At 33.6% G+C, this 14568-nt stretch overlaps 1 protein-coding gene across 2 annotated transcripts in view; it reads left to right on the top strand.

The window, feature by feature from the left end:
• Positions 1-14568, top strand: part of STT3B (STT3 oligosaccharyltransferase complex catalytic subunit B) — a 105586-nt gene that overhangs the window by 76913 nt on the left and 14105 nt on the right. For both annotated transcript variants that reach the window (XM_002813975.5, XM_054552441.2), the window contains exons 6-11: positions 5505-5603; positions 7326-7472; positions 8334-8382; positions 10090-10244; positions 12508-12719; positions 14127-14314. In XM_002813975.5, the coding sequence (XP_002814021.1) occupies positions 5505-5603; positions 7326-7472; positions 8334-8382; positions 10090-10244; positions 12508-12719; positions 14127-14314 (850 nt within the window). The remainder of the gene's footprint in view (positions 1-5504; positions 5604-7325; positions 7473-8333; positions 8383-10089; positions 10245-12507; positions 12720-14126; positions 14315-14568) is intronic.

The following is a 14568-nucleotide window of genomic DNA, read 5'->3' as shown; positions in this document are numbered from 1 at the left end:
TGTTTTGTTTTGTTTTGAGACAGAGTCTCACTCTGTCACTCAGGCTGGAGTGCAGTGGTGCCATCTCGGCTCACTGCAACCTCTGCCTCCTGGGTTCAAGCAATTCTCCTGCCTCAGCCTCCTGAGTGGCTGGGACTACAGGCATGTGCCACCACGCCTGGCTAATTTTTGTATTTTTAGTGGAGATGGGGTTTCACCGTGTTGGGCAGGCTGGTCTTGAACTCCCAAAGTGCTGGGATTACAGGCATGAACCACCACACCCGGCCACACTTGCTGTTTTAAAAATGTTGTGATTAAGTATCTCTACTGAAGTGTTTTGAACAAGTAATTTCTTGCTGCTTTTACAAGTCTGGAGTTTGTAAAATATAAGTTTCAGTGATTCATTCTCAACATAGTTTATAATGAGCATTGTCCTTGGAAAAGAGAAATGATTTTTATCATTATGTATGCCTGTTAAGTTAATCATATATTTCTCTGCTGGTCAAGAAGAATCAGTGTTGTGTGTATTTTTGTTGTTTTATTCTTTAATCCATGTTTCTTACCATTCTTTACCCTGCATATCTACCAGGGTTCACAGTGACCAAAAGTGATTACAAAGAAATAAAATATCTTAAGTATTCAAAGCCTTCATAAGCCTTTAATCATATTTGTTTATAATAAAGCAAAATTGATTGGATTTTAAAGTATCTACCCATTGTGTTTGTTTTGACTAATACTGTTTTGGTTGAGAGAGAGCAAAGCAATTCAAAAATGCTAATGTGATTTAACATGGGTTAAAGTTAATGGGAATATAGTATTTGCATAACCTCTTCTAACTTTATTTACATAAAAAGAAGTTTAACGATAACTTAAAAGTGTAAAGAGCACTGTCAACGTAAGCTGCAATGCCTTATCAGAGAGAAGGTACTTAAAGATTGCTTTGGGGAACAGCAAACTTCTTCAGTACTTAAAATTTCATTTGAATTTGAGTCAGACTTTTCAGTGCCTTTTCTTTTATGGAATAATTCACTTAAGCACATTAAGTCAAGGGCTATGGTATATTTCTTCTCTATATCTGTCTCGTCCCACCCTTGGATATAAAATACTTCCAAGAATGTAGACATCTTTAGATTCTGTTGAGATTATTACTTATCTGTCCCAGATGAGAGATTTTCTTTGGTTAAGAATAAACAGAATAATAATATATGTGTGTGTATATGTATATACATATCTTTCTAATGGTAATTTTTTGTGGAATTTTTCTCACACATTGGAATTATGATCTCCAGTAATGAATGCCAGTAACTGTGCATCCACAGGATGGCAGTGTGGTAACATTTTCATGATGTAATAAATGATTTACAACACTATTGGTATCATGTATTTCCTTAGAGCTCACCACTTTGATGGAATGCTTTATTCTTCTAACTTAAAGGGTAAGAAAAGTAGGTTTACATGGATGGATAGAAAATTGTAATAGATGGGTATAGTAGTTTAGTCAGGGTTCTTAAAGAGTTCATTGGAAGGAGAATTGGTAGAGAATGATGGCTATGAGTTTGTCTTGTTGAGGTCTTCTGAAAACACTAGAGAGCAGTACCAGACATTAATTACCTCTTCGATGTCCATGTCAAGAAGAGAAGAGATCCTAAGTTTTATAGAGCCTTTCCCCCACCAAATGTCACAGGACCTTTCTTTCTAATATTATGGTTATTTGTTTACATCTCTGATTTTTACCAATTTATCTGACTCTTAGAGGGTAGGATTGATCTTAATGGGATTTTCTGTTTTTAGAATATATTGACCATACTCAATGTTTAAATGCATAAATTGAAGAGGTAGTTTCTAAACATATATTAGATGCTGTAGTACAAAGTCTGGCAAAAAGCGTATGTTTTCATTTTGCAGTGGAGATTGTGTTTATTTATTTATTTTGAGATGGAGTTTCACTTTTGTTGCCTAGGCTGGAGTGCAGTGCGATCTCAGCTCACTGCAACCTCCGCCTCCCCAGTTCAAATGATTGTCCTGCCTCAGCCTCCCAAGTAGCTGGGATTACAGGCATGCGCCACTACACCCAGCTAATTTTTTTATTTTTAGTAGAGATAGGGTTTCTCCATGTTGGTCAGGCTGGTCTCAAACTCCCAACCTCAAGTGATCTGCCCACCTCAGCCTCCTAAAGTGCTAGGATTACAGGTGTGAGCCATCATGCCTGGCCAAGATTTTGTTTATTTTTAAGAATGGAGTTACTTCACCATTTTTTTTACTCAAATGTATCTAATTTCTTATTTTCTATGTCTTAAAATGTAGATTTGTAAATGAGATTTAAATTGAGGTCTAGCAATGTATGTGTAATTTTACAAATTCAAGCAGAGCAGTCAGTATTAAGCAAGGTATTTGTTGTATTGGACATATTATCTGGCAAGCAATCTTCAACTTTATTTAATGGAAGTAGAAGTTGAGTACTCCTAATTTGAAAATCCAAAACTTTCTGAGCACCAATATTATTCTCAAAGGAAATGTTCACTGGAGCATTTCCTGTTTTGCATTACCAGTTTGGGTATGCTCAACTGTTAAGTATAATGCAAATATTCCAAAAATCCAAAAAACTTCTAGTCCCAAGCATTTTAGATAATGGATATTCAAACTGTGTCTATCCGTGTACTGAAGAGTGTTATGACGTAAAACACATATCTCCAATATGTAAACATCTCAGAATCAGTGATCCAAAAAATGTGAAAAATAGGGACTTGGGTCCAGTTCTCTTAAAAGTAAATGCTTATGTTTGGATTGTTGTAGATACCACGTTTATCAGATTTGTACCATTGGTGCTGGTAAGTGGGTATGAATGAAACTAATTGGGATAGAGGAAGTTTCAAGGTAAAATACTGTTGAAAACTTGTCTGTTTCTATTAGTTTATCTTTAGCATTAACCTATGTTTTACCAAGTAATACAAGTTAAAGTCCCACCTGGGCTTTTTCATTTCCTGTTATTTTCTTTTTCTTGAACTCTCCATCACTCTTATTATTAACTTAAACTCTAGTGCATCTGCTTCTGTATAAAGTGTTTTCTACTTTACTAATGATAGTAAATATCTGAGAAGTAGCATGGAAGTGCTGAATTGAGAGTATTTTCAGGTCTACTCTTTTCAAATATGCCTGGAAATGAATTTGAGCAAATGTCTAAGAGGAAACTTCATCTATAGTTACCAAACGTGATTGCTAAAATTTTTACATTGTCAAGCAAAGTGTGGCTCCATTTGAAGAGAAAGTATGAATATGACAATGAATATGTATTTGCGTACCCGTATACCTGCTAGTGATTATTTCTGGAGAATGTGACTTAGAGGGAAATAAATAGGGTGGAAACTTTTTCACTTTTTACTTTAAGACAAAAACAACACCTATTACCTTGCAATTGAACCAATTATCCATACAGACAGATGCAGATTTGTGGTTACCATAGGCTGGAAATAGGAGAGAATGTGGAGTAGTAAGAGCTTAGTGAGTGTAGGGTTTTGTTTTGGGGTAATGAAAATTCTTTAGGACTATAGAGGGGTAGTGGTTGCACAACCTTGTGAGTGTACTCAATACCCCTGAATTTGTTCTCTCTAAAATGGTTATGTCATGTGACTTTCACCTCAATTTTTTTAACAGAGCTTTTTCTTTCAGTTTGTATCATTTCTTATATTAAATCTAAATTCTGTGACAGTGTTACAGCATTCAGTGTTTATTTGTACTTAGAAGAAAGAAATCCAGCTTCAGAAGTGATTGGTGTGTTTCAACATAAGTGGACTTAGCTATAATAAAAACATAAATGACATAAGGTTTTCTCAGGCCTAGTCAATTTCTAGTTGTGCCTTTGTGTGTTCAGTGTTTGTCTAGGGTTTAACTTCTCAGCTCTGGATATCTGAAAGGCCTGTTGATCATAGAATCTTAGTTTATAATTGTTGGGAGGGATCTACAAATCTTGTCCAAACCACATTCTATAGTGAGGAAACTGAAGCTTGCTGTTAAGCAGTTGTAAGATTACATAGTGATCTTGTTCTCAGTTTTTAATTTTCTTTACACTTTAGTATGCATGGTTCTTTTTTTTTTTTTTTTTCTCTCTCCTGCGTCTGTGACTCTCCTTTATCAGGGCTTCAACAGGCTGATTTGTTTAAAAAAATAATTTGTAGACATTTCAGGTCATGTGACGGGGAAATTTTTGTTTAACTTTGATTACATTTGGGTTTGGGTATGTCATAGAGGGTAATTCCATTCCAACATTAATGTGTTTGGAAGGAACATTATCTGATGGATTATGTCTGTTGTCTTCTAGACATCTGGTCCTCCATTAGCTTGAGGTCAATGGAAACTTTACTTACTTTGGTCCTTCCTATTAAATTTATGAGCTTCTTACTGTCTTCCTAACACTGTGGTCATTTCTTATCGTATAGATGGTGAGGCAACTTAATATTTGAACCAGTAGCCCCTAGCTTCCTTCTCTAGATGGGTTTCTTTTAAAAGCAAATGAATATTCTTTCTCATCTAAGTTGGGTGAGGAGGAAAGTGTGTAGTAGACTATGCTACACAGTATATAGGATACACAGATACGTGTATTCCTAAATATACCCCCAATCTTTGTTTTTGATAGAGTAGTTTATTTGCCAAAAACTATTAAATGTTGTATAATCTGTATAAATGGGGTAGTTTTTACGTTAACTTACTTCAGATGGGCTTTATTTCTACTGAATTTTTGGTTTCAGTGACTTCAAATACTTTCTCTCTAATCAGTTGCCTAACAGTGGTCTGTGAATATAAAGCAAGTATTTGACACAAATTGTAAATCCCTCCCCAGTTTCCTTGTCCATTTAGATTGACAAACTTAATTTAGATTGACGAGAATACTATAATATACTTAGTGTGAAAAGAAGTGAGTTTCTTTTATTAGATGCTAAATTCAGTAGCTGGTCTGTATAATGGCTTGACTTCTGTGTACTTAGTTCTTTAATTACAGAAAACTTGGTGGACATATGAATTTATTTAACTCATAGTACTATACAAAGAGTATTATGGGATAATAAAAAGGTATGAAATACTTGAGAGCTTTTGAGACAGTAGCAGGTATTCACACATGCTGGCAGTGGTGATGAGTATTAAGTCTTGTGTATTTTGGATTAATGCCAATAGGACTGGTATTTACTTAATTTTATGTATATATTACTTAGCTTCTTGAGTCATATTAACGATTACTAATGGTAGATCAAAACAAACTTGATTCCATTTCTGGGAAAGGAATGCAACACAAGTCTCACAAACTGTTGTAATGATCTACAAAATATAGTACTTAGTATTTTTTAAAAATGGATAGAATATTCAGAATCTGTAACATATGGTTAACAAATTTACATCTAATAAAAGTCATTTCAAGATTCTGTTCTTAAATTCAGTTAATACTTTGCTAAAAAACAGGATTTACATATACATTTATGTTTTAGGTACTTAATGGTAGTAGTAAATTATCCTTGTTTCCTATTTTGTCTTTATAGCATATAGCACTTTCTACATTGTGGGTTTAATATTATCCATGCAGATACCTTTTGTGGGATTCCAGCCAATCAGAACAAGTGAACACATGGCAGCTGCAGGTATGAAAAATATATATTTTCCTTCTTCTAAAGAATATGTGGATGTGTGATTGGCAGTCTTCCAAGAGATGACAGTTTTTGATCATTTTGGTTGTTGCAATGACAATCAAAGTAATCTGAGTCACAATTATGGGAAATCTGTAGATAAAAATTTTATCAGACATTCTCATTGCAAGGTTCATGACCCATTGGAAGTCTGTGGGTAGTTATTTTATTTGTAACATCTGTACACTGATACTATATAGATAGTAATATATAACTTTCAAAGGTGGTATTTCTGTAGTTTTATTATCAGATTCTCAGTGGAGTCTGAATTAATCCCCATCTTCCCAGAATAGTTAAGAATCACTGTCTTACTGTTATATAGCACTTTAAAATTTATGAAATGCTTTTACTTAGATTTCTGAATGGATGTTGTCACTTGACCAAGTAGTAATTTGAGACGCAGAGAGATGTATATTTAGTGTTGTGTACACAATAATGAATAGAATGTCTATGTAGATACGCAGTCACCTGTCTTTACACGTATGCATTACAACATTTCCTAAACTCTAAATCTTTGATAATACTTACTTAACCATTGTAAAATGGACTTTTAAAAACAACCCTTAAAATTGAATTTATTTTTAAAAATTAATCTTCTAGATGCTTGAGGATTCTTACATCCTCTTTGTTTAAAGTTTTATGTTTAATGTTTTTGTATCATGTTTTGTACTTTTTGAGAATCTGTTTTTGCAACTACTCCTTTAGTTTTGTATATCTTAGAACTCACCTTTATATTTACTAATGTAGGGGAGAAAAGATTGTTATCTCTAACAAAAGACAGATTAACAAGAGAAAAGCATAAATTTTACATGACACAAGAGTCTTCAGAAGTGAAAATTTTAAAAAGGCAGGGAAACTATTTTTATGCTTAGGTTTGATGAAGAGTGGACAGTCATGTAGAAATAAGATTGGACAAAGAGAAGTACGATCTAATGGCAATAGACTGGGAAGAACTTAAGGCCTATTTGTTCATATTCTTCTTGGTGTCTCTGTGTCTTCATCTTTTCCTCTGGGTATTAGAAGGACCCCTCTGGAATGAGGATCTTATAACCTACTTACAGGAAAGTCAGAGAATTATTTTATGACCTGCCTCAGGGAAGAACAAACAGAAAAGATGAGAGAGACTTCCCAGTTTCTGCTGGTTTCTCAAATGCCAAGATGCCATAATTTGGCATGAGCCCTGATACAAATTTAGAATCTTGTCTAAATGCGTAATTAAGGTCACATCTTATTACTCAGTTATAAATAGTAACTATATATCAAGATTATCCGGATCCTAAGTGTTTGTATCCTTCAGCAAAACAAATCGGAGAATTGTTTTTCATTGATTTTTAAAAATTACTTCCCTCCACCCCAGAAAATCCCCCTAAAATATAGAGGAAAGGGAGGAACTTAATGTGTTAAATAGGCTTATTATTCAAATGGGATTTTTTTTTCCCCTTTGGTCTGGTACATGTGTGAGGAGTCTGATCATTTAGAAAAAAAAAAAAGTCACAGAATTTTTTGGTTGTATTCATTAGGCAACTGTCATTTGACAAAGGAAATGTTGGCTAGATGAAATAACTAGTCTTTGATATGAATCGTGCAAGGACATTCTAAGAAGCTCTTTCAAATGAAAGTTTTTAAATGACCTTGGAAAACTGCTTTGTTGATTATATGACCCTTTTCTTTAATTAGGTGTCTTTGCATTGCTGCAAGCTTATGCTTTCTTGCAGTATCTGAGAGACCGATTAACAAAACAAGAGTTCCAGACCCTTTTCTTTTTGGGTGTATCACTAGCTGCAGGTGCTGTGTTCCTTAGTGTCATCTATTTGACTTATACAGGTAAGTGTTATCACCTGTAGGATGTGAATATTGTCTGTACAAACAATATAACAAAAATAGCCAAAAGTTCTAAAATCTGAATAACAGCATGACTACAAAGTGATTTTTCTTTCTTTTTTTTTTTTTTTTTTGAATAGTATGTCTTAATTTTGCGGCATCAAGCTCTGATAAATCTACTTTTAAGCATCCTTCTCTTGCTGGATGAATAGGCCCAAACTAAGAAAAAAAAAATCAGAGCTTCTGTTATTTATCTGTTATATGCTCATCTTCTCTTGCATGCACACACACTCCCTCTTTCTCCCTTACTTTTCAGCAGTTTACTAACAGAATCAGTTTCAGTCTGCTTCTGGATTCTAAGTTACCCTCTAACCTTTATTTACCAGTCCTTAGAAACAAATTGAATTCTTTCTAAATTTATTCTGTCAAATTAATGTAAAAGCCGTGAGTGTTTAAAATCATCTTTGAATTTATCTGGTGGGATATGGCATACTGGACTAGATCATTTAGAAACTCCCTTTCCCCTGCCCCCCCTTTATTTTATTTTTTTTAAATGATCTGGTCTTGTTTAATGCCTTAGCCTTATTAGTCAACTAAAAGCTTAAGAGAATTAGAAAACTTTCTACAACTTTATCTCAAATGTGTTTCTCTGGAAATGGGTTCTCTATGGATATTGTTTTTATTTGATCACTACCTTATTTTTTCTGACTGCCAACTGTCTAAAATAGGTTGACACCTATAAATGAAAACTGAAATTCTTTGAACATTAGTTTGTCTATCTATAATTAGCAATAAACATAAAGGCAATAAAAGATTTACAAAATAATAAGGCAGATTAATTTCATCCATGTTTTTCCTTCCAAGGTTACATTGCACCATGGAGTGGCAGATTTTATTCACTGTGGGATACTGGGTAAGTGCAGTTATGTTATTTGGCATCATATTTATTGAAATACTCCTTTTCCTTTGTTTTTATCTGTTTTGTCAGTGTTTCACTCAGTTCTTGGGCAACATTTCTAAGTACCAAAGATGCTAGTTTAGTAAATGTTAAATTCCTTGTATTTTATCTTGTTATGATACCTGTTCTGAATGCACCTTTAGTATGAAATGTACGTTGTGTATTACTGTTCTGCATGGGCAACTCCTTGTTTCTGTTTTGTTTGTAATATTTAGGTAACCTTTGTGCAATTTAAAGATTGATTTGTCTTTTACCTAACATATAACATTTTCATCTTTAGTAATAATTTTTTATTCTTAAGAATTCTTAAGGATACTATGTTATAATTTAATTGCCATCGATAGGAAGAAAATTTAATTTTTTCTAATACCATCTGATCTAAGTTTTTTTGTTTTTTTAAATCTGTGAAACACAAGAGAATATATATCTGTTGTGGTTTTTTTTTTTTAGAATGCTGTTATAAAATGAGTTAATACATTTGGTTTTGAACTAGACTAGTTCAATAAAACTTTTTGTCTCTAAAATGTTTTCCTGGAGATTAGAAAATATCTATTGATTATAACTTATGCCCCTCCTCTGTTCCTGCTGTTCTGTCTTGTTACTCCCCAGGTGGCTCAATAAAAAACAATTTATTGAACAGACATGCTTTCTGATGTGATACCAGAAGGACTTGTGTCCAGGTCTAATTAAAGGACATAAGCAAATTATGCATGAATGACTGGAACTAACAATTAGACACATACTTCAAGAGTTCAGCCTGTGGATCACTAACGAATTTGAAGGATAACCCAAGTTGTAGACTGTTATTCTGATTAGGTTAAATTACTAGGTTAACTTGTGCAGTTATATTATGAAGTAATTTTGTAATATAACTGTAAAATAAATTATACAGTTATATATAACTGTAAAGTAAAATTATAATATAATATAACTTGTGCAGTTATATTATAAAGTAATCAATTAATTGACTACTTTAGAATCTCAGGGTGTTTCAGTAATAATTTTTTCAGTCCTTTCCGTTTCCTTCACCTGCCTCCATGCCAGCTTCATGTCAAGCAAGGCATTATCATTGTGTAAGGTGTAATTATTGGGTAAAGTATTTCTGCTACAGGTTGAGTATTCAAAATCTGAAATGCTCTAAAATCATGAACTTTTTGAACACCAACATGATGCTAAAAGGAAATGCTTATTGAAGCATTTCAGAATTTCAGATTAGAGATGCTGAACTGGTAAGTATAATGCAAATATTCTAAAATCTGAAACACTGCTGATTCTAAGCATTTCAGATAAAGGATATTCAGTCTGTAGTAATAATTCCAAAAGGTAATGAGACTCGTTGATGCAAACATGAAAAATGCTGACTTAAACTGCAGAACAAATTGCCAGTTGAACAGAGATTTCTGTATTGGAATTCAGAGCCAACATTCTCACGTCTGGATCTAGATAATTCTCTGGATTTTACAGAGGGCATACTAGTTTTAGTTTTACCAGTGTAGACCAAACAGAAACTATCCAGTATAACCGGTTACCTTGGAAGGTATATTTAAAAAAGAAAGGGTAGGGAGTAGGTACCATTTCTACAACCAAACAAGATTTCTTCATCTAAAAGGAACTCCTGTTTTATCACTTAATTGTAAACAATATTAACTTTTTTAATACCAGGTATGCAAAAATACACATTCCAATTATTGCATCAGTGTCTGAGCATCAACCTACGACTTGGGTGTCTTTCTTCTTTGATCTACATATTCTTGTATGTACCTTCCCAGCAGGCCTTTGGTTCTGTATCAAAAATATCAACGATGAAAGAGTATTTGGTAAGAGAGGTTTTTAATGAATACTTTGATATGGAATAGTTTTCTTTTTGAGATTATTTACTTTAAATTTTTGTTTTTCTATGTTTGACTCTATATATTCAAGATAAATTTTCTCCCTTATTTTGCATAGGTGCTTAACCAAGAAAAATTCATTGAGAGGCCGGGCATGGTGGCACACGCCTGTAATCCCAGCACTTTGGGAGGCCGAGGCGGGTGGATCACCTGAGGTCAGGAGTTCGAGACCAGCCTGGCCAACATGGTGAAACCTTGTCTCTACTAAAAATACAAAAATTAGCCGAACATGGTGGTGCATGCCTGTAATCCCAGCTACTCAGGAGGCTGAGGCAGGAGAATTGCTTGAACCTGGGAGGCGGAGGTTGCAGTGAGTGAAGATCAAGCCACTGCACTCCACCCTGGGAATCAGAGCAAGACTCTGTCTCAAAAAAAAAGAAAAAGAAAAATTCATTGAATTTGTATTAAGTGTTTTGATTGTTTTAATTTAGGACTAGTATATTATGGTTTCTGAGAGGTTAATGTTATAGTTTGTGTTCGAGAATTGAAAATTTTAACTTTGTTGACAATAGCCTTGACTTTGTTTTCTGAGTAAAATTTTACTTAAGTAGGAAGAAGTTTTTAGGGACATTCATCTTCCAGATTTCAGAGCAAAGTCCATTTTATAACAGAATAAGGATCACCTTTCACTAAACATCCTCTTCATTGATAGATTTGTATATTTCCAACTAATAAGACTTGAAATACAAAATATTTAAAAGCCAAATATTTAGGATTCGATATTTCTAATATAAGTGGACAAAATAAGCAGATATCAAAGGCTTCTACATGATTTAATCACACATGAAATATGCCGTGGTTGTTTTGTATAAGATAAAAACTGAAACTGAGAAAAGCTTTATCATGTGCACAGGATCACACCAGTTAGTAAGTAATTTGTAGTGCTAGAAACTTGTACAATTATAGGATCTGGACCATGAGTGACACATGAATCAGGAAAGAAAGAACAGCACCTGTAGGGGTTCAGTTTAAAGGATTGCACACTCATTCTTCTCTAGGTTAATGGATCCTGGATGAGGCCCTGTTAATACTGCATCATTCCAGAAGATTTAACTTAAACCTCATGACTCAGTAATCCCATTCCTATGTATGTATCTAAGAGAAGTGAGTGCATATGTCTACCAGAAGACATGTTTAATAATGCATTAGTAATTTTATTTACAGTAACCCCTAATAGTAAATATTCCAAAGTCATCAGCAGTAGAATGAATAAATTTTTATTTATCTATAGTGGAATACAACACAACAATCATTAAAGAACAGGATGGGGAAATAAGAGAAGCCAGTACAAAAGAGAACATTTTTATCTGATTACATTCCTGTAAAGTTCAACAATAAGGAATACTAATTCTTTAGAAGTCTAAATAGTGGTTACCTTTTTTGATAGGGGATGGGGTAATTATTGACTGAGAAGAGGCATGAGGACATATAAAAATGTTCTATATCATTATGGGTTGTAGTTACACAGGTGTGTATATATACAAATTCATTGAGATACACACTTAAGAATATGATGTGATGTATTTTTTAATCAGGAAAAAAAATTGAATTAGCATCAGATAAGATAGGAGCTCACATGACTCACTGAATTTGTAAAGTCATACATAGCCTTCAGCCAGAAATAGTTAGAGCCTTTTCCTGTGGTTAGCACATTATCCAGAAAGCTCTGGCTATTGGAAATTTGTTTCAAAAAATTTTTTTAAGTTTCTTGGCAGTAACTTTGCAGGTTCCTCCTTTGATTCATAACTTACGTTCTTCTCATCCCGTTTTTGTTTTAAAGCAGGTTTTATGCCAGATATTGGCACTGGCTTTTTATAGATTTTAAATCTATAAATTTATTTTGCCTGGTGATGTCATGCACAAATATGTTTTTATCTGCCAGCTATGGGTTTTTTATGATGTTATTGACAAATAGTGAATTAAGTCTAATTCTTCATAGCTAATTAAATTTGAATTGTATACATTTTTCTAAACTGTGGATGTGTAGGTTTTATTTAGTGAACACTAGTTATAATTTCTAAATGTGGCTAATTAATCAGTTGGTCAGTAGTATCAATTTAGAAACAATTAAATCGTTTGTGAGACATTTATATAATTCCAGATTGGTTTTACAGTGTGGTTTTAAGTATCTAGTTCAGTTTCCTGGGAACTTTTTCCCTCCAACATATTGTAAGAGAATTTGTCTTTGCAGTTGCTCTATATGCAATCAGTGCTGTCTACTTTGCTGGAGTGATGGTGCGACTGATGTTGACTTTGACTCCAGTCGTGTGTATGCTGTCTGCAATTGCCTTTTCAAATGTTTTTGAGCACTATTTGGGGGATGACATGAAAAGGGAAAATCCACCTGTGGAGGACAGCAGTGATGAGGATGACAAAAGAAACCAAGGAAATTTGTATGATAAGGTGGGGAATCTAAAGTAAGGCCTTTAAATTGTCTATGTACTTTCTTAATTTTTCTACCACAGTAAGAACTGTACATATCAAGAAATGTTATTAAATGATGATTTGGACAAACTGTGACTTTTCTAGTTGGTCTCCACTGTTTGCCTCAAAATATGAATCCTGGTCAGTCTTTTAGCTCAGAGTTAGAAAATAGAATGTAATCAGAGAAGGAATTCTTCTTTTTGGTCATTTGTTATGTAAATACTTAAGATATATACCCTTGTTAATATACCCTTCCATTTTTGAGAGCAAAAACTTGATGCTGTACTAAATTACATAACATTTGGCACTGTAAACCCCTCTGAAACCATGTGGACAGACAAGTGCTTATCCTTGAGATCCATACTCAGTGCATACTTTCAAAATATTTTGGAAGTGATATTTGGTTGATTGAACAGTAAAATGAAGGGAGCAAAATGCCTTTTTAAAAACCCTCCAGTTCGTTAGCAATAGGTAACTGGCCAATAGAAGGTAATTTATTTTTAATCTATAGTTTCTTAGTTGGTGCAAGTGTGAAAAGGACTTGTAAGAATTAGAGCACTTGTCTTGGATGACATATTAAACTTTGCTATTTGAATATTGCCTAGATTTTAAAATACTAATAAATTCCCAGTATCGGTAATAACTTTGAAATTCTTTCCTTCTATAAGATGAATGTAATTTGTAAAGATGTGTGTTAATAAACCCACATTCCTGATTTTTGTGTTTGTTGTTATTGTTGGGGTTTTTTTGTTGCTTTGTGGTTTCTTAACCAGCCTTGAAATTTAGAAGTTGTGACTTTTTCTATTCTCTCTTCCCTTTTTTGTTGGGGAAGGTGATTTTTTAAGGAAATCATAGTTTTAACAAGTCTGTTGGTTTTAGGGTTTCAAAATTGGAAGACTGATTCTGTTAATGCAGTTTTTTCCTATACTAAAGTGGTACATGGTCAAAATTATAGCTGAGCATTGCCATTTTCAGGATGTGGAATTCAGATTTTATAAGAATTTACATATTAAGATTTCACCAGAATGGGGTCATTTGGTTAATCTCCTTTGTATTTACTTAAAGTATAAGGACAACTGGGTTTGAAAGCAGCTTCTTACTGGAGATAATTATTTTGCTCTATGACCAGTTTCTGGATTGGTATATTCCCAGGAAACCTTATTCACATTTGACTTAGAAAACACTCCATCACCCACATAAGAATATCTGTGGTTATATGTGGGTTATATAACCCACATATGGTTATATAACCATATGTGGTTATACATTTTCTGAGTCATAGAATTAAATTGATAGATAAACAGTCTCCCAACTTTTTCCATTGGGTATCTTAATGAAGCAAGTCAAATAATGAATTTGTCTAACCAATTTTTTAAATATCTTCAGGCAGGTAAAGTGAGGAAACATGCAACTGAACAGGAAAAAACTGAAGAGGGATTAGGCCCTAATATAAAAAGCATTGTCACCATGTTGATGCTGATGCTATTGATGATGTTTGCTGTCCACTGTACCTGGGTCACAAGCAATGCCTACTCTAGTCCAAGTGTAGTCCTGGCCTCATACAATCATGATGGGTAAGAAAATAACTCAGATACAAAAACATTTTATACTTATACTTCTTTTTCTTTGTCTCAAAGGATATAATTAAAAAATAGAATGTTGTTTGTGAGATTCTGCATTTGCTTTTTTGTTTTTAATTTTTTATTTTAATTTTTGTAGGTACACAGTAAATACGTAATTTTATGGGGTACATTCTATTTATGTCTTTTGATACAGGCATGTGTAATAATCACGTGTAATATGGGGTTTCCATCCCCTCAACTATTTA

Source organism: Pongo abelii, chromosome 2, assembly GCF_028885655.2.
Source record: "Pongo abelii isolate AG06213 chromosome 2, NHGRI_mPonAbe1-v2.0_pri, whole genome shotgun sequence".
NCBI classification, from domain to species: domain Eukaryota; kingdom Metazoa; phylum Chordata; class Mammalia; order Primates; family Hominidae; genus Pongo; species Pongo abelii.
Note: the sequence above shows the minus strand (reverse complement) of the source record. Positions and strands in the feature narration are given on the sequence as shown.